At 38.7% G+C, this 21,623-nt stretch overlaps 1 protein-coding gene across 27 annotated transcripts in view; it reads left to right on the forward strand.

Annotated features, from left to right (window-relative positions):
• The first annotated feature begins 1,537 nt into the window (after positions 1 to 1,537).
• Positions 1,538 to 21,623, forward strand: part of kcnma1a (potassium large conductance calcium-activated channel, subfamily M, alpha member 1a) — a 135,000-nt gene continuing 114,914 nt past the window's right edge. For 9 of the 27 annotated variants that reach the window (XM_037973476.1, XM_037973483.1, XM_037973479.1 and 6 more), the window contains exon 1: positions 1,539 to 2,608. In XM_037973476.1, coding sequence (XP_037829404.1) covers positions 2,318 to 2,608 — 291 coding nt within the window. In that variant the 5' untranslated portion in view covers positions 1,539 to 2,317. Of the gene's footprint in view, positions 2,609 to 21,623 lie in introns of all 27 variants that reach the window. The other 18 variants (XM_037973469.1, XM_037973472.1, XM_037973473.1 and 15 more) reach the window with 4 other exon arrangements.

The raw sequence follows: 21,623 nt of genomic DNA on the forward strand, positions 1-21,623 counted from the left end.
ACTAGTTACAGCTGCTATTTTTATTGAAGCGCTAATATTTCCAGGCTAATAAATTGCTACGATATGACACATGTCATGCTTAGGTGTGTTTACTTTTGCACATGATCTGTGTGGTTAAATGTCACAGCTCCACACCTCGTGTTGTTTACTTATCTCTAAAAGAAACGCACGTTGATAGTTCTTACTTTTTCTAATTGCACAGAATGCCTGAAACAATTAAAGGCCTAGCCCGCAGCCTTCCACGCCAAAGATTTGAACTGAAACCAGTGAAGTTATAGCTGTTTTGGGCAAACCTTGACAATGATATGCACAATCTCATGCAATATTGTGAGATCTTGTAAGATGTGATCATGCTCGAAGAATGTGCTCAGGGTGACTCTCAGCTGCCACAGCCAAATTTTAGCTCAGTATTTGTCAATCTGAGTTATCACCTTTTTTGTGTTCCCTGAAGTTGCTAAGCTGTGGCAGCCATGTTGAATGGGGTTGGCTCTAAAAGTTAATCAGCTGTAGATACCAATCAAATTTTTACTTTCTGAGAGTTTCATTAAAATCCATGCTGTGGTTCATGAGATACTTTGCTCACAAACAGCCCAAGTTGACTAATAGTTAATGGCAAAGTTATAACCTGATAACACAGCTGGCTGATCATGCACCTGCTTGGTCTGGTTGGGGGGGGTCAGTGGCTATTTAAGACCCCAGTGGCAGCTGTTTTCCCATATCTTTTCTCCTAACTGGCTGCTTGAGGCTTTCCAGTGTGCAGCCATAAACTACAGCTAGTCATGCCTCACCATCATCACCAATCTACAGCTGGGTTTGGCCTAATATTAGAGCTAAAATCGTAGACATATTACACTAATTGACCAGGAAGGACATCCATTCATTCCCTCTCTGAGTCTGTGTGTGTGTGTGTGCGCGCGCGCTCATTTTTCAAAACGAAAACATCCTCCCCATCGTCCATGGGTGAAAAGCCAGTGTCTCGGTGATTGAAAAAGAGAAGCACTATGCCTGATGAGAATTCAGCACAATGATATCTCCATGCTGGCGGCGTATCCCCCCCCCCCACACACACACCACCACCCCTACCGCCATGATAGATAGTCATCAACTGGTGTTTACATAGCGAGCTGTAACGCTTAAATTTATGACTGATCGATACGTCTTTGCGACGTGCGTCACAGGCGCGCAGTGGAGACGCAAAGGCGCAAAGCCCACCTCTCTCTCTCTCTCTCTCTCTCTCTCTCTCTCTTCCCACAGCCAAGCAGCGGGGACCAGTCTTGGAATAAACCCCCGGCCCCGACCGTCGCGCGGTCTTGCTGCCCTCTGTCCATCTTTATTATTAGCGCTCAGCTCCACCCTCCTACCTGTAAATCTCACCCCCCCACCGCCGCCGCCTTCCAGCTCTCCTCTGGAGCGGATCTGACAGGCTCTCCCTCCCTCTGTCTCTCTGTCTCTCTGTCTCTCTCTTTCTCTCTCTCTCTCTCTCTCTCTCTCTCTCTCTCTCTCTCTCTCTCTCTCTCTCTCTCTCAGCTGGCCGCTTCGTGCCAAAAGGAGTGGAAAGGGGAGGGTGGAGGGCTGCAGGGGACCGAATGGAGGCAGCGACATCCAGCCGAGCGCCAGCGCTTTTACGCAGAGCTGACAGCCACCGAAACCCCTTGACTGTCACGTAGGGGCTCTTCTGCAACAGCTCGAGATACATGCTCGCCCGCTTGTCCTCGCCTTGTGGCAAACAGTGGACTCGGAGAAAGTAGAACCTGCTCATCGACTGGCTTCACCCCCCCGCCAACCCTCTCCTGAATGGAAGACGGATAGAGAAAGAGAACCGGGGGGGTCGCCTTTTATTTATTTTTTATTTATTCATCTATTTTTGACGCGCCGCAACGAGTTCCCCCGTGCTGTTGTTGTGCTAGATCCGAAATCTCTCCCCTCGGGCAGCCGCGGCGGCTGCAGAGCCGTGTCTCTGTCATGGCATAGGTGGCGTGAAAGGAGGCAGAGAAGCCCCCCTTCAGAATGACAAGCGCCTCAGAATCGTAATTTTTGTTGTTGTTGTTGTTGCGGATTTAAATGAAGAAGTGCCACCGAAGGACCGTCTGACTGACTGAGCCCCTGTTTTTGGTCAGGTCTGCGTGCGCCGCTGTTCCAAATAAACAATTCATAGGCTTCTGTTCTGACACTCCATCTGGTGGGTTGCTAATCAGAATCTACAGCAAAGAGGGTTTTTTTTTTTTTTTTTTTTTTTTTTTCTTTCTTTTTTTTTTTTAAGCAATATGGCTGGTGAGTGGGGCTGGGGACGCTGGCACAGGCTCTCCAAGGCTCCTAAATGCTAGCCGAGGCGGATGGCACGGTCCCCCATGGCAGCGACGGCTCTATGAGGACAAGCGGAATCAACAGCAACATCAACCCGGACTCCTCGATCCTAATATCCAAGATGGAAGACGTTGTCATCCCGTTCTCATCCGAGGTGCCGTGCGACGATAATGGACAGCGCATGTGGTGGGCATTCCTCGCCTCCTCCATGGTGACGTTCTTCGGGGGTCTCTTCATCATCCTCCTGTGGAGGACCCTCAAATATCTGTGGACTGTTTGCTGCCACTGCAACATTAAAAACAAGGTATGCCTGTGACTCTGCGAACATCATTTAGTATTTTATTATTATTATTATTTTGCATCTTCACATAAATAACCACTGATTCTCCAGCGTCTTCTTTTCGCAATTAAATCAAATTTAACATTTTTATTCTTTTTTTATTTTCCTCCCCATTTGTATACAGCTGTGAAAAAAACTGCCCATTTGCAGCGCTTATGTATATACAAAAAAAAAAAAAAAGAAAAAGAAAAGGAAAACACACCATGATTGCTATTTGCCTTTAGGCTGTTTACTTCCTCTCTGGATTGAAGGGGAGGGGGTGGTGTTGCATGAAGGATATGGGTGGAAAAAGAGGAGAGGGATTCCTTCATTTTATCTGGCTTCGACACACTATCCACCTGCCACATCAGCTCCAAACTTCTAGGATGACAGTAAACATTTCAGATGTAACCAAACATTTGATCCTCCTCCTTCCACCTGATGAGCCCTAATTAAATCCACTCTTTTGACACCACGCCTCAGTCCAAATCCCCCCCCCACCACCACCACCACCCCTGTTATTTTTTTTAATTCCTCTCTTCAGTATTTATCCTCTAAGATGGCTGGATTGGTGAACATTTAACGTCTTGGTGGAGTAGTGAACCTGTGTGCAGGACAAATATAAGATAATGAGGGTGACTGCCTTTTTGCTTTGCTGGATGAATCATAGCTGAATCACATTGGGTTCATATATGACTCACACACTTGTGTGTAGTGCGAGTGGTCCCCTGCATGGATAGAGGGGCAGCTGAAAGGTGATATTGCTCATAGTGGTTTATTAATGTTTGGAATGAAAAGATTTGTAAAAAAAAAAATATATATATAAATATATATATATAAATAACAGTAATGATATTTTGTCTAAATCTGTCTGGTATTAAATGATAAATGAGTCAATTTCATCGTCCTCAATACGGCTGCATCCAGCTCAGTGTCCCTCCTGGTGCTTTTCTGTCCTTTTTGTGGCCTTCAGTCTTTTCTGCTTGCTTTTATATTATGACTGATTGGAGACAAAGCTGCAATATTTAAAGAAAAAAAAAATCATCTTTGTTTATTCATGCAGAGTGTTTTTAGATGCATTTCAGCTCGTCTTTATCATTCTCGCCTACTGTTCCAAAATTATGATTCAAAGCAGTTTCCTGTTTCAACCCTATCATGTCACTCTGTTAAAATAAGAAGGGTGAGGATTTTCTATTTGGAAAAGAAGGTTTTGCATTAAAAATATTAGATTTTGAACATTTGATTAGATCGTTTCAAATGCAAAGTTGAATACGTTCGTTTAAAACCAGGGTTTGAATAGGATTGGGGCTTTTTGCACACAGTCTTTGGATATTTGCAAACTATTCAGGAACTGAATAATTTTTGCAACAACCTACAAAATCAGATTACTAAACAAACTGAAGAAATGACATACTGTGTGAGGGGGCAAAAAGATCCAATGTCTGCTCATGGAAAAGAGTATTTGAGACTTTGTCAGTACTTAATGTGAAATATAAAGGTTTAGGTTTAACCTCCACACTTCAAATTGCCTGCAGAAAATACATAGAATATTAAATCATTGTCCCGAAGGAACCAAATATTATTTATTTCTTTAGATTGTAAAATAAAAATAAAAAAATGACTAAAGGTTGACTGATATGAGATTTTCTATCTCCAATCCGAATTCTTAGAAATTCCGGCAGCTGATGGCCAATGTACAACACCATCTTTTAAAAGTTTTTGGTCAATAAATATTTTTCATTTACCAAAGTATAACTTTAATTACTTCACTTAACAAATCTTTAAATAAACGTTTATTCATCAACCATTAGAACTTGTACATTGAAAAATAATATATAGAGGAGCGTTCTCACTTAAAAATACTAAAATGTGGGCTACAGTACGCTGGTTGTAGCAGCTGCTGCCGCATCTTCGTTTTCCTACTTGGTAACTGATTTCTAATTTTTAAAAAGTGGCCAATTTCGGCTGATTAATCATCTTTCTCTACTAATAACTTGTGAAAACTTGATATTCAGTATCTTAGCCATTCCTTAATATACTATATATATATATATATATATATAGATAGATACATGTTGAAGAGTTTTGTGTATGTATATATATATATATATATACACAAAACTCTTCAACATGTATCAGTTGTTGCTTTTTTGTTTTTGCAAAAGCGTGACTCAACCTATGCTGAACATAAAAAAGGTAAAAGCAATATGTAAAAGACAAAATTGTCCTTTCTTTTTCACATGTAAATCTTCAGTCCAGCCTCTGAAAAGCACAGTGTGTTTAGGAAACTGTCATACAAACAGCTTTCATTTACAGTGAAGAATTTCTTTCCTGTTTGCTGTTTCTGCCATTACACGGTTGCCCATCTCCTGTCACGTTCTTACACTCATATAGACTCCAGCATAAGAAATGGCAACAAACCATATGTCACCCTTCATACTCTTCCCAATCTCACTAAGAAAGTGATGAAAAGAAGTCATGCAGATATAATTAGGTATCCATCTTGTGTCTGCTGGTGGGTATCTGGTTGCGTCTCATCTCTTGGAAATGAGAAGAAACGGTGAAAATGAAAGCTGCGAGTTTTCTGTGTTTGTGTTGCTTCTTGTGAAAGGCAGAGTCATCCTGTTAGGTGACTTTGGAAGGTTTGACACTTGGCTGCAGAGGAAAAAGCCTTGTTAGGAGTATTAAGACAAGGAAACAGGATCCGTGTTCAGCTGGCTGGTACAGCCAGATACGTTGGCAAGTGTCAGACACAAGATGCGTAGTTAGTGTGGAGCTGTGGTCGGCTTTCTGTGGCATTACTGGGAAACCAGAAATCACAGGCAAGGAAATGACATGCGGGGAAATGATGGGTGTGAAGATGAAGGAAGGTTTCAATGTCCCCCTGTGCTCGGCCAATGACAATTTAATGACATTCCTCCCTGTCAGGGTTACAGGTGCATGGTCAAACATTCATACAGACAGAGAAGAGGTTGGTGCAAAATGAAAGTGTTTTTCTTTTTAGATTTCTTTAGAAATCAAGACTGCTTAAAAGTGGTCAATATGAAACTTAAAGTTGAATCTTTTTTTATATTTATTGTAAAGACAATAAGAACAGCTAAAATTTGAAGGGGTAAGTCAGACACTAAAGAAATTCGGGTTAATCATATTTTCTCTTTACCTATATAAAACAAGACTGGTGCAAATAAATAGAAAGAGCATAAAATAACAATTAATCAAACACATATATACAGATTTTCTAACTCTGTGCTCGTAATGGCCATGTTTATGGCATCATTTAGCAGCTAGTTGTTTCAGAACACTCACGCAGCATTTTAAAACCACATATCAACCACACTTGTAATTTGAGACACTCCTATTCCCCAGCAGGCAGCCGTCCTCAGGTTGCCTGGGTGAGCTACAATATTTCAATTTGTAATGTGCAGCTTAAGACTTCACACTTTTTTAAATAAGGAGTTTCCAACTCGGGGAAAGCCTCACTCAAGACAATTGTAATACATATTGATGACTGAAAGAAGTTTAAGTGCAAGCACTCTGCTGAAGGGAAGGAATCCATGTTGTAAGGCTGGTGAACAAGAAGCTTGGTCATTTTTGTTTTTAAACATTCCAAAATTCATAAATTTTTTTTGGAGCTTAAAATACTTTTTTAAAACCAAAAAAAAATATTTATAGTTTTACAGATCATCATGCATTGTTGCGATTTTTTTTTTTTTTAAATTTTTTATAATTTTCTGAAACTGGATATTTTTTGAAGGGATAGTCAGGTCATTTTTTTTAAGTGGTGAGTGGCAACAGATCAGTAAGAGGACATCTTTGGGAGGCTGAGTCTCAGATGTAAAGATGGCCAGGGGTTCTGTTAAAAACTTCATCTATTATTATATCTATATTAGCTGATGTAGCATTCTATCACATAGTATGGTGTTTTTCAGAAGTAGGTGTTTTATAAGCCTAAAAAAACAATCTATAACGAGTCCTCATTTGGCTAGTCATAGGCTGGACTAAAACTTCTGCCTTTTTCTTCATACTTCATTCTCCATGACTTCAGAGGAGAAGTACCTTATCACAGCTGATAAGGTACTAACTATTGACAATTATTTGACAGAACATCATTTTAAACTTGACCAGACTATCTACACATTCTTTTAGTTTCGCTGTTGTTTTTTGAACTCCACCTCAAGCCACAGGTGATGGGTTTTTCCAACTTTATCCATCTCTTTTGACCTCTTTGTTCAATCGTTGCCACTCTTGCCAGCAGCTAGTTGTATCCACTGCTGTTAGTTTGTCTTTAAATAAGACAAGAACCCTCTGCAGTTGTGCAGCCATCAGAGCAAGGGCTGCGAGTAGATTTGTGATGCAGCAACATGCCACTGTCCCCAGTTACAAAGAGGATGGAGAGGATTCTGTCCTCAAAGCAGCTGATGTGGCTTAATGTCAGCTACATTTGAACCAACAACACAAATCTGCTGCACAAGTCAGAGTGGGCTGCCATTCAATTCAACCTGAGCCCTGATTGACACTGTCTTTAGTAGCAAATAAAGCCTGAGTAAAAAAAAGTACGCCCCCTCCTGATCTTACTTAACTGAGCACCTTGAGAGCGACTTGAAGTGTTTTTTGTGCACTTTAGATCTAACAGCTGTCAGATATGTACCTTTTTTTTCTGTCCAAACAGCACAGGAGGACTGATGGAGCCGTGTTTGTTGCTCTGCTTGACTTTTGCTTCCTTGTGTAAATCTGATCTGGGTGACTTGGATAATTCGTGTTTGCTCTCTGAAAGACAAATTAAAACCTACATCATATCCACCTGTTGTTTTGAATTGATTTATGAAATATGGAGTAATGTGCAAACACATTTTTGGCCTCTGCATAGGTAAAATTCTGCCTTTGGCTCAGCTTGGATCTAAAGCTGTCATTTATAATGACTTACCCTCTGAAAAAAATGAAAATGCTAGTAATTGTTATAGGCCTAGCATGTGTTATAGATAGATAGATAGATAGATAGATAGATAGATAGATAGATAGATAGATAGATAGAACAGAATACAGCGGCCTTGGTAAACTTTAAATTATCACTGGCCATTTTCCATGATGAAAGATTGTTATTGATTTTTATGCTCCGAGGCTCGTCTTACATTGCAGTGGAATTAATCAAACCCACCTCAGTGTTTTTAGCTATGTTTGTGGTCGTCTATGGAGCAACAAAAAAACTAAAACGCGTGGCACAGTAAACAAGGTATGCCTGGAAGTGAAAGGGATCGTGGAGGTGCCTGAGGAGAGGAAATGTTGTGAGCTTGTATATTCCCTTATGCTTGGCAACGGACCAGCTGCTTTTGGCCAGAGCAGCTCACACCCCTCCATCAGCTGTCGCGCTCACTAACCCCAGCCTAACTTGGTCCAACTCGCTCGATTCAGTCCCACACTAGTTTATGAACTCTGGGGTAGTTAAAAACATGAAAAGCTGATACAACAAGCATATTGCTATAGCTATTACTGCTGTTATATATATATTGTTTTGATGTACTGTAAGAAATATTTATTGATAGACTGCTTTGTAATTGTGGCCAGTGGTTGAGTTTCATGTGTTGTTGCACTTGAGAGCTTAAGTGTGTCTCACAGCTGTTCCAGGGTAAAGCAAGACCACTGAAGCACCCCCTGTACCCCCTTTTTTATTAGGTGAAGCACGGCAACTAATTGCTGATAATTTATGTAGTCTTCAGAATGTCAGATTCTGGATTCCAGTTGATTAGGATTAATAACCATTTTGCGTGTAACAATATAATCCTTTTTATTTTATTATTGCCCACTGCAGAAAATTGAAGGCATACATGAATGTTGTTGCTGGCGCCTGCATGCATTTGTCTGTTACCAAAATGTCTCATGAACCAGCGAAGGACTTTTAATGAAATACTCAGAAAGTAATCAGTGGATGTACAGCTACAACTGATTAACCGATTCAAGACGGTCACCACAGCCATTTGACCTAAAAAAAACAACAACAAAACACAAAAATGGCTAGAATAAAAAGAAGTGTGGTAGTTCCTTTGATGGAAAAATAGACGTTTATGTTTAGCATCAAACAGTATATATAATCAAAGCTTTTCCAGACTTGTTATATTCAGCAACACTGATTGACTTTCTCTTCTCTTATGGGGAATGTGTGACTCATAAGTTATTGTTCAGTGTAGATCCTCTTTTCATCCCGTAATCCCTTAATTTCTGGGTCTAATTTGATGGCCATCTCGGGACAACTGTAGTGCCGTGATGATGTATGTTAACCCACAGCCAAGGAGAGGCCATATATTAAGCCTCACTATGCATACTGTTGGGCATGATCGCCACCCCTGCTGTACCCAAACTGTTCTCCCCTGCTGTCGTGCTGTCACATCTTCTTCAGCCTGTTACCGAACTATTAAAAGAACTTCCATACCCAAAGAAGTATTCAGAGGTTAAAGGCTTAGGGAGGGCGACTGTATACCTGACTCCACATGGGGGATGAGTGTTAGAATGACATTCCCATCATTGGAAATATGTGATCCTTGCCTTGTCAAATTGCAAGTGTGAAACCATTTACTTAAATACCCACTTGTTGAAATTCACTTTGCTGAGGTGGCATTAAGTCTGCAGAGAGGAGATAGCACACAGTAACTAGTGTGTTCTATTCTCAGTCTTGCTTTTTGTCTCTTTTTTGTCACACCTGGCCTGGATTTATAATCGGCACATCTGATCCTCATGCTCATTATACCTCTCTGCATTTATAGTCCCAGTTTTTGTTTGTGCATTTTCAACAACAACAACAAAAAATTTTTAAAATGCCACCGAGCGCAGGCTGGGGTAGAGATGGGGTTTTAAGAATGCTTGTTGTCTGATTGTGTTGCACAGCATCACTCAGTCCGAACTCACTCTGCAGGTTTTTATTTGAGAATCTTACTTATTTTTAAGATCAAATTGTTCATTTTATGTCATTTAGTTAGTTTATTAGGACTTTTCCCTTTAAGATTATTTCACTATAGATGCCCTAACTTCTCATGCTGTGGCATGGACTCAAAGCAGCCACGCAGTATAACACAGACACACACACACACACACACACACACACACACACACACACACACACACACACACACACACACACGCACACACAGACACACACTGCTCTCAGATTTTGTGGTGCTGCTGATAATCAGGCAGAGCCAGCCCTCTCCCAGTCTCCCCCTCAGCTTTCTTCCAGCTCCCCAAGCCCACCCGCCCTCCATCCTTTAGAAATCAGCACTGCTACGCAGACATCAAAACACAGTTAATGTTCTAATTGACGCTTTGAGCTCTTTACACACTGAGAGACACGGCGACTGTGTAGAGGACACGGCAGTGACCTTCACTGATCCCAGCAGGCATTGTTTCTGTTTCCTGTTTAGACATCATATCTCACTCTGCGACTCCGAACCTGTGGGTGAGCACACAGAAACAGAACTTTCATCCTCAGAGAGGGGTTTGAAAGTGTTGAGATTACTTGTCACCACCAACACAACTATGGCCCCCAGCAACCAGTCTCAATTAACCTCAGAGGGGGGCCAGGCTAATATGCTAATTGTCATTCTCCTGGCGGGCTAAAAGCAAGCTCAGGTTTCCCTTGACCCCATGGCTGGCATGCTACAATGCCAGTACTGCACTTCATGTGGCAGTACTCCAGTCAGTGAGCCTTTGTTAAAGCAAGTGCTATATACAAGTATAATTGAGCATTACTGAAAGAAAAAAATGGAAGTCTGAATGACAACAAAGAGCAGCTTACAAGCTGAACCTTATTCAGTCAAAGAGAGCAAGCAAGCTACAGCAACAATGAGTTTACCTCTGACTTCTACTGGCATTTTCCAAAGCGGTTGTGCAGAATGAATAGCCCAGCTGTCAATTACAACCTTGTTTGATGCTCGCAAAAGTGAAATCCCAGAAGGTCTGGTTCGACTCGGGTTTCCTCTGCTACCTGGCATAGTTCTGGATGCTGTGAAAGAGATCTAGACATAAACAAAGCAAGGGAGACCAATTTCAGAGTGGCATGAGCTTGTAAAATGATGCCTGAGTTGAATACACGTGTAGACATCATGTACGAAGGATGCACAGAGAGCGTGGGTTCATAGATGTACATTCATTAAAGATTGATGATAATATAGAAGTGCAAAGCTGCTCTCTGGAAGCCTATTATCATATTTTAACTGAATAATAGCCAAGTATAAGGTTGCATTGCTGTCTACCTGCAAAGCATTTTGAATGATGTTTTTAAAAGGTAGTGGCACATCTTTATTGCCAGCTTTTGAAGCTGAAAGGGCAGCTACATTTCTTTCCATATTTGTGTGTGTATTTCAGCAACCACAAAATGGCTGTAACTCAGTCATTTTTTTACAGAAATTCAACTAAAATTTGGCGTGGTAGTAGCTGAAAGTCATCTACAACACATACTCTGAGTGCTAAATGATCACACAAGATCTAATCATAAAACTTTGCCATTAACTATTGGAGACAATGTTGTTTGTCTGTTAGCAAAATATCTCATGAACCACTGAGCAGATTTGAATGAAACTCACAGACAGTCATCATTGAATGCACAACTACAACCAATCAACATTTGGAATCAACCCCATTCAAGATGGCTGCCACAGCTAATCAAGTTTAGCCAACACAGAAGTAGTTTGAACTTAGTCAAATATACTGATATTTAAAAAAAAAAAGTGGTATTAGCTGAGAGTCATCCTCAAAAAGAGACAATATGAAATTGTGTATACAGTAACATCATTTACAAGATTTGACCAAAATAACTTTAGCTTCGTCATTTCTCATCATAAGGCAATCTTTGTTTAATACTCTGACATGGTAGACAATATGCATTCCTTCAAGTAATGCTAGGGATATGAGTATTAGACATTTTGAATGCTTGAGGTGTCTGTAAATGTTGAGAAATTATGCAGATTAATTTGTGTAATGTCACCCGTGCATATAGATTCTTAGTGTATGTTTGGATTAAAACTAATTGATGTAGTTGTTCTTTTCAGTCAGTGTGTGCTATTATTATTCTATCTTTTTTTTAAAAATTCATGCATCTCACATTTGTAGTCGACATCTGTTAGGCTTTTTTAAAGCTTCAGTTCCAGATGTTTTCAGTCCTATCCTATTAGCCTGCCTTACATAATACGTGAGCATAAATATAATGTCTATTAACACATTTCCATTCTTTATTTTTAAAGCTGAATGAATTATGTACAGAATTGTGGATGAGTCTGCGTGCTTTTGCTCTGCAATATTAGTTTTACTGTGGTACAGTGGAAATAGGATGATGCTGTTGTTACAGAAATGTGTCTCCATTATAATTATTGGCACTATTGTTTACACAATAATAACAATGCTGACACTTTTTCCTTCCTGCCCACATGTCAAAGAGCCCCTAGGGGAGACACTCAAGCTGAGGTGGCTCCAAGTTAACAAATCAGAATCTTGCAGAACTGTTCTTTCTGTGTGTGGTTCACCATACTCAAAAAATAACTTTATTTGAATGATTTAGGTAGATAAAAGCTCACATAGTATAACTCTGTTGAGGTAAATTTGTAAAATACAACCAATTTTAGAGTGTGTAAATTACTAAATGTTGTTATTAATTACTGGACTCTGCCTGTTAAGGTAAAAAGTGTAATGTGCACAATTAAGTCCTTCATGCATGACAGCACAATCTACAGCTATCAATATAATGTGTTCTGTGCTGTCAGTCAGGATTCTCTCTTTGGATGTTTCGGGATAATTTGCGGTCCGTTCTGAAATGTGTGTGCTGTTACAATGTTCACCAGGGGAGCGGCAGGGATTAGGTCATATATTCAGACAGTGTAATTCAATCAGCAGTGCTCATCTAGGTTGTGGAATCCATTGGCCACGGTGTCACACAGCAGTTGTGCTCCATCTCAGCGTTTTGGCAAGATCCATTAAGCATGGCGGCCACAGGCCTCAGGTGCTCTGTGAGGATTTTCAGCACCATGGAGAGCTCCTGAAGGCCAACTGAGAAAAGCTTCTTTTTTATATGCATGAATGCTGATGTCAGTGGTGTTAGGTCTGAAAAAAAAGAGTTGTTAGACACGTTTCTTTGTAGAAAAAAAAACAAAAAAAAAAAACTTAACTGCTTTTAATACATAAAAATGCAGAATGGCAGAAAGAAGAAAAACACAATCCAACATTTTTATTTTATTTTTTTTAATTGACACTATATAGACCTACTGTATTTTTGTTAAATCAGTCCTTGCTTTTTTATCAGAGAATTAGGTAGTGTTTTCTTTAGTTGGTGTATGCTTGTGTGTCTGTTAGCAAAATAGCTCATGATCGACTGGACGGATATGAATAAAATTCTCAGGAAGCAACCACTGAATATACATCTTTAACCAATTAATTTTTGGAGTCAGCTTGGGTCAAGATGGCTGTTACAGCAATTTGACCTCAGAAAAAAAATTGAGACATTGAGCTGAAATTTAGTGAGATAAAATCTGAAAGTAATCCCCAACAGGTACACTTTTGCTTGAAATTGCATATAATGTGTTTTTATGATTAGACCTATGTGACAATAACTTTGTCATTTCTCAACATAAGATGATCTTATTGTTAGAAGTCCAGCATGAAAGGTGGAGGGTGATATGCATTGCATGAGGGAGTGTTAAGCCTTTAATTTATTTAAAAGGGACAGAGAAAACAAAAGTAACTTGCACAGTTTTCCACTGAATGTCTTTCATGAGATTAGGAGGTAAAAACGAACAAGGTAAGCTGCAATAAAATGCATCAGCAGAATACTAAGTGTTTAAGCATTCAAGAATTTAAAGACATTGCATTTAAACACTAGACATGATGATGTTTTTCTGAAGTAATCATGATCTGGTAGCTTTCTTAGAACATTCAGCAAATCTCAAATTATTTGGTTGTGGTTTTCCTGAATTTAGCAATAAAAGCTGTTTTGGTTTAAGGTGTTTTACACAACGGACCAAGTGAAGCCATTCAGGCAGATATCTGCAGCTCTGGAGCTTCTAAATGTATTTACAGAGAGGATAGGGAGCAAGTTTTCTTCAATAAATTCAAGGTTAATTGGTTCCACTTTAACCAAACAAGAATATGAATAGCGAGTTTATAGACCAGCAGTGGAGTAGTTACGGTCCTTGGTGGCACTGAACAAATTTCCTCTCTCTCACTGAGCCTCACTGAAAAAATAATAGGCATTTAAGGTTTCTTTATATGTTCAACAAATTATTTATTTGAGCAGGATATGAGTATCTTGCATATATACTCAGGTTCTTTATATTGTACACTGAGTATGACTTAAAAAGAGCAACATTTTCATTAATTCTAACATAATATTCAGTATGAATATATACATATATTTTTTTTTCTTAACTATGTGATATACTATACTCCTCATTTTTCAAACTATTTATTCCCCAAAAGCCAAGTTTATCTTAATCTTTCAGTGTTCAGTTTGCCACAGTTCTTTCCAGTTTCAAACCGTTATGGAAAGATTTATGGTCCCATGTTTTGTTTGGTGTATTAAACATGCTAACAATAGACCCATTATTGGACACTTGCCAGAGAGAAAGAAAAAAAACATTTATTATAAGAATTGAAAAAAAAAAAGAAAAATCCCCTAGGAGGATTCGCTTTGCAAATTTAGGAGATATCTGCTTATTAGATTATGCATTTATGATTACATTATATGTTGAGCTGACACTTTAGCCTAAAGAATTCCAGTGGGAAGAAGCTCATCAGTGCTCAGAATTGACAGAGTTCATTCTTTAGGAAACTTAAATGCAGAATGTTGAAGTCATGGATGTAACATGTCATGTGTAGCAAATACATTTCTTTAAAAAGCAGAACAAATGGCAAACAAAACACAGCCGCAGTGCATTTCCTCTATATATGTACTGTGCATTTTAATATTGGTTGTTACATCAGTGCTTTTAGTTTTTTTAATTTCATAGAACCTTAGTGTATCACACTAATTGATATATAATTTGATACATATTTGTGAATTCTTTAAATAATAGTTCAATAGCAAGGGCCTAAAGCTGTTAAGAGTAAAAAGAGACTGAAAACATTTCAGATCAGTGCTTGAGAGTCCAATAGAACATAAATCTTGTCATCAAAAATGCTTTTTGAGGCTCTCTGCAGACACCTGAAAACTTGCTGTGACTGCAGCAGGCGTTTTTTTTTGGACTTAATTCACAGTATGAATGCATAAGTATACGCTTAGATGTCTGCACATCCTGCAACTGAATATACCCGACCTCTTAGATGGCTATGTGTATACATTTTTACAGTGAATTCAACATAATTTTAATGACTTTTTAAAATAATTGCAATAAATGAAGAATATTTGTTTTCAAACTGAACAGTTTATAGTCAAAGAGATATGATGTCTGCCCATATGTGAGCAGCAAAAAGGACAAATCAAATGCTGAATTTAAAAGAACATGGTAAGAGCAAATTGTGTTTATACTGTCTTTAAAAATGCACAATATTTTATATCTGTTTACAGTGACACCAATCAGTTATCATCGTTTCTATTTAAGGCAAAAGCTGCTCTATGTTGTAACAGTTCAACAGCTTTATTTTACACAAAAGCAAATCAAAACTCCTGCTTTAGGTTCCAGATAAATTAATAATCAAAATAAGCAAGAGGTACAAACAGTGAAACTGATATTTGTGGGATAAAAATACTTTATGACTCTGGTTGTAGAGTGGAATAAAAGAAATAAACTGCAATAATCTGTAAATATACTGCTAAACCTGCAGTATGAGTGTGCATATTCAATAAATGATTGCAATAATCAGTTATTAAGGGATGTTTCCTCTGATAGTGCAGCTGTGTAGTGTTGCTGCCTTTTGCTCTAATCTCTGACAGAGGCTGGAATAGAAGACAGCTAAGCTTCACAGCTCCTCTGCTGCAGGCTGTCTCAGAGGAACCTGAGCAACTGGCAAATGATCAGCATCCCGCAGTCTTCCATTGTCTTTCTCTTCATTTATTCATTATTTTTGATGATTTTCTGTCTTTCCTGATCTGTATTTGTTACCCAACTCCTTTCCTGTTCCAAAGCATCTTCTTCTGCCATCATCCTTCAGGTTATTGTTGTGTTTCCTCAAAGGAGTTTTGCTGTGATTTTAGTTGCCAGGTAAGATCGGTCTCTGTTGAAAAAACAGTGTTGCTCAAGTGGTCGTTTTCCCTCTGGGAAATAAACCCATATTGTTTAAACTAAAAAGCTTACCCTCACTGACTGAAGAGACTTAAAGACTTAAAAAAAGAGGAAGATAGACATCAGGAAAGGATTAGACAGACGCCATCCTCGGTCAGCTTTATGAGCACAATAAATGGACTTCATGGTGATTTTTACCTTCTGCTTTAGGTTAGTGACCTCTGCTCAGAGGGTCAGAAATGGAAAACTGCTACTTGAGTGTGCCCAGAGAAGGAGCCTTTCACCTGGCGCCTTCAGGGTCAAAGTTGAAAAGTGCCACTGGAGGAATTGGCAGCATGCACGTTCTCATATGTCAGTCCAGTAAACGGAACAGAGGCTTGGGAAATTCTGAGGTGAAACCCTACCTATGCAAGCTGTGCTGCTGCTCTGTCCTCTCCTTGTGGGTCGAGTCTTAGCCTGCCAACATGGCTGCTCTGTAATTACACAGCCACTGACCATCTCTGCCATGCTCCCTGTCGATCAAAGTAACCCGTTCTTGTTGAGGTGTGCAGGCAGGTGTGTGAAATACAGGGTGTATGTGATTTAAAAATGCATGCTGGGCGATAAGAACAAAGACACACGAGTCTGGAAACACACCTCCTCGGTATAAATAGATAAAGAGGATCTGTCTTATCCCTACTCAGGCACCCAGAATCTTGTTATTAGTAGCCATTTCCACTATCTAGTGCAGCAACTAAAAGCAAAAGAACTTATTTGTTGAATCGTTGCTACTCTAATCAAATACATTTTGCACATAAAACATTTAATTATTGCAAACATTGTGAATATATAATTGTTTTGTGTTTTTGGCAAAATGTTTAGAGGACTAAAATACAGAGAGGGGATTTGGAAAAGCAAAAGAAGAGCCAACGGGCAGAACAGCAGCAGCTGTGATTTATAGAGATTGCAATGCATAATGTGATTTACCGCTTTCTCAAGGCCTGCCTCTGCCTGGCTGCTTTTTATTCACAAATGTATAACCCACACATACACACCCGCACTCTATTAGCAGTATAAGTTGCCTGACATTTAGGCAGTGGATGCCATGCTGGTGGTGGTTTGCCTTAGTGTGCAACCTCTTTGTCACAGTTCATAAACACAGAGGCAAAGCAGAAACATTCAAAAGAATCCAGCAACGCAAACAAGTAAAACTTCAACTCTAGTAAATGGTTGGAGGGAGGGTATAAAAAGCTACAAATGCTCATTTGTGACCTTGCTTTTGCATGTTGATTTATCAGTATAAAAAGTGAAGCATTAATGTAGCAAATCATTATCTAAGGGGGTGTGTTCTATTCTGTTTGTACTTCCATAACAGAAGTTTTATTTCTGTCATTTCTCAACATTAGATAATCTTAGTTTAAAACTCTGGAATAAACGTTGGCAGGTTCTATACATTCCTTCAATGAATCCTAGGGCTTTAATTGTTACTATTTTGACTTTACTGGTTGTCACAAAGGTTTAACATGATACTGAACCAGAGTGCCTGTATGTGACCACGTGCATCCATTGTGCCACTTATACAGTATATAGTGTTTATGTACTGTCAGCTTGGATTATGTTAAAACAGAAGTATGGTAGATTCTCTTGCTTGTGGCGCTCTCTGCCATAACGTCTGACCTACTTTTCAACTCCTGAAGGCCTGCGACCTCCTCGTTGCCACTTCACATGAGAGCACGGGTCAATAATTGCAACACAGTGAAAGTAATACCCCTGCATGAAAGAGGGCTTCCCCAGGAGATGGTTTTTTGTTTGTTTGTTTTTGGGATGCAACCAATAAACTGCTTATATTTCAAAAAAATCAAAAAACTTTTTTATGTTAAGTACTTGAATTTTTAAAACACATTTAGTTTAAGAGGCACATGTGTAACCTCTCAATGCAGATACCTCTCTGGGACTTAAAATGACATTTTTCCTGCTTTTTATTTTGCTATAGAAAGTTTCAAATGGATATATGCTTTCTGCCCTCCGTGTACTCATGACAAAAATGAAGCAAGTGTTTTCCTCATTGATAAACATTATAATATCCCCATAGCACTGCTCCAAACATCCTGTTTAATGCTTTCTACGGTGCTCGTACAGAGCTTGTGAATGTGATGCATATAAAACGCCAAGATGCAACAAGTAGAATCTCTCATGAATAATAAATGCAGTTAATTTGCTGCTTGGTCATAGATATTACAGCTGCATTATTGATAGGAGACTTAGCTGGAAGTTGGCATTCTTTACCCTAATACTATATTTAGTAATCAGTAATCCACCTCAAAACAATCTCTTAAATTTATTTCATTGTATACAAATATTATTTACACATTTCTCTGTTTATTTTGGAGTAAAAACTTTTACTCCGACTGTTTTCACATCCGTTACTCATTGAAAGAAAGAAATGAGAGGAAGAATTTGAACTTGTAATAGCTGTCATTACGTCTGACACATCCTGTACACGTCACGCCTCTCTGGTTCTTGTGACTTGAAAGGAGAGATGGCTGACATTCTGCAGGGAAGGATCTCAGGGAATTCTGGGAACAACCATGTGATTATCCCTTGGAAGCATATAGCAAAACCTGGCCCTATTTCTGCTGTTATAGTGATCAACAGCTGCATGGCATCAGTGTGCTCTGATTAGGAAGAAAAAAGAAAGTCCATCAATCTTGCCAATGATAACCCCCAAAAAGTGGTGTCTTTTTTAGTTCATGTGTGGAAAATTCAAAATATATAGTGGAATTATATTAGACTCTTTCCTAACATAATGAGCCATGCTTATTTAGTAGCCTTTTTTTGATAGATTGTTAAAAATTGGTAAAAAAGGAAACACAAAGAACACACGTTCAAAGTGAATGGACACTCTTTAACTTTTGTCTACGCCCATACTGAAATATACATTCACGCATACCAGACAAAGGGAGGAGGGGGTGTTGGGTTTCTTCCCTTATGGGTAATGTTTTTTCAGGCATACTGAAAATCTTCTTGGTCTGTCATTGTTGAACAAAGCTTAAAATAGAAGCGGGGCATTTGGAGGCAGCTTAGTTGCAACTGCAACAAACAGGACTGAATTAGAGTGCAGTCGGTCAGGTTCCTTATTTGGGTCCCTTGGATGTTTTCCATCAGCAAGTTTGTGAAATATGTCTGCAGTTATTTTTCTATAAGTATTTATCTCTGCATTTCTGATCAGCTGGCAAATACTACCTCATAAATAAATCCACTATGCTGAAGCAAAACTTGGAAAATATCACAGGTTTTAGGCTTGATGAAATGTAACTCAAATCTGCTCATCTATTTGGCCATTAGTGGAAACTGTTTAGTACAAACCCCTTAATCACAGGCAGGTTTTTTAAATAATTATTATTAGACTGTGATGTGTATAAATATTAAATTGTTGTAATCAGAGGTCAAAAACATCATTTTTTTAAATATAAATGTGCATTTAGTTACTATTTTAACCTTAGTATTATTTTTTACCAAAAACCAAAAGCTTGATTTGAAACATAAGATTAATCCGAACCATTAAAAAATTGTCTTTTTTTTATTAAACAATATTGTTTTTCAATTTGGGAAATTTATAACTAGGACAAAGTTATGTTGAAAATGATGACAATTATAGTCGTTTTTGTCAGACTTTAAAAATAACGTCATGCATGATCTCACACATTTCTGCGTATTCTGAAGTAGATTAGCTGTAGTGGTCATCTTGAACTGGATTGATTGGGATGAAGATTCAGTAAATACTTTTTGAGATAGACAAATAAACACACACATACACAAACACAGACACAGTCAAAAACATTATCGCCCACTGCTGAAAGGTGAACAGTAGACAATTATAACAAACAGTTCTCCTGAGTCATGTTCACGTTGTTCACGGTGTGTTTCCAAACTAAAACAGGTTGAGAGAGTTTCATGAATGAGATTAACTACTGAAGAACCTTCAGAGTGAATGATTGAATGAGAGTGTTTAAAGTTCAGGAGGTATAGTAGCATTTATATTGGCTGCATACTTTAGTGTGATTGATTAGAGTGTATGATTGCATTAAAGCCCGATATGAGCAGTGGCATTCTTAAATAACTCAAGCGCAGCTCCCTTGCTGTCATTGACATTTCCTTGAGACTTGGCTGCTGTCGGTGACATTAAATGAATATGGAAGAGTATGCGTTGTAAAGCCCAGGCCGTGGGGATTGAGTGTGCACCAGGATTGCACTTAGACTATTTTTCACCGTCCAACAAGCTAAATATAACATGATGATATTTTGGTGTTTTGCCACCAGCATTTTTAGTAGCTACACTTTTCCTTTGCGAAGGAGCTGCACCTTTAATTATAGCAGATATGGGTTGGAGATGTGTGACCTTGACATCTTAAATTGTGTTTAAAACTGTACAGTTTAAAGTTGTTTGTTTTGGTGAAAATATGCAGTATAGGCATGGGAATCTGGTGGAAATACTGTTTTTGTTTTCTCACTAAGTTCATTACTTTTAATTCAATTTTTTCCCAGAATACAGTTAATTTAAATTAGCTAATTTAGCACAAGATTGGCTAACAGCCTGTTAAATAATAAAAAAAAAAATGACAGAAAAAAGGTCCAGGCATTAGCTTTGCATTGTCTCTTGAAGAGGAGAGAATCTTTAAATGTCACCTCGTTTCCCATTGTCAAGTGGCCTTTTTGAAAGATAAAGTGTTCATTCATTTTTTATGCCTTCTGGTTTCAGGATGATTCAGGTAAAGCTTGGATTACTGGATGGCAAAATACTATGAACTGGTTTACTATACTACGCACACTTTATTTTGCATTTACATGCAGTCTTTGATTTTGAGCAAGACTAAAGCATTTTCATGCTATTAGAGCTCCAACAACGACTTAAAAATTACTTTACGTTTACATCAAATTTACAATAGAGTATTCACTTGAACAGTTGAACTGTCCCTTTAAGAATGCGTGATGGTCCTTCTAAAAGGCACTTTACTTCTCTTATCATTGGATGTTTCGCTAAAAACTGATTAACGGGTTTTAAACACCCGTATCAACTCTTTTCAGCTTTTCTGTCCTTTTTCTCTCTTTTCTCTGCTTCTCTCTCTCTCTCTCTCTCTCTCTCTCTCTCTCTCTCTCGGTGTACCCCCACCCTCTCCCACTTCCTCCTCCAAACCTCCCCACCCACCTACACACACACATACACACTGTGTCTCAAACACCTACTGTCTGCCCGCCAGGTCTTTGTTGCTAAGCGACAAGCACTGAGAGCTGGACTGCTCTTGTGAGAGCGACGTTTGTCTGTCATGATCTCATCCTTCATCATGCCATTTAACAAGTAAACTTTTCTTTTTAGAGTTGAAATTCATGTTTACAGGAGTGAAATAGTAGAATTGTTTTAAAAAATGCATTTGAATGTTGTACTTGTTTTTGTATTTCCATGAAACTAGACCATAGCAAGTCGAATTCTAAAATGTCTTGCAGAGTTTATTTGACAATGGATAGGAGCTTAATGCAATACAGTCAGAGCCAGTGTATGAGTCATTGAATGTATTTACTCTGCAAAGATTTGTTGTACTGTTACACAGCAAATTCAAAAGTGTTAAATGTTTTGGTGTTAGCAGACTTTGTTCAAAAGCAGAGTTAATTTTACACTTATAGAGTCACATTCTGTTTATGTAACTCTGGGATGTATATTATTAGTAGTTAAAATCCAGTGTTAAAACAAAGTGTTTCCGTATCAAATCTAGAGGTGTTAAAGTGGAATCAATAACTCTTTACTTCTTAACTCTGAACTCCACCAGCGGCTC

This window comes from Kryptolebias marmoratus, linkage group LG22 (assembly GCF_001649575.2).
Source record: "Kryptolebias marmoratus isolate JLee-2015 linkage group LG22, ASM164957v2, whole genome shotgun sequence".
In the NCBI taxonomy this organism is placed as follows: domain Eukaryota; kingdom Metazoa; phylum Chordata; class Actinopteri; order Cyprinodontiformes; family Rivulidae; genus Kryptolebias; species Kryptolebias marmoratus.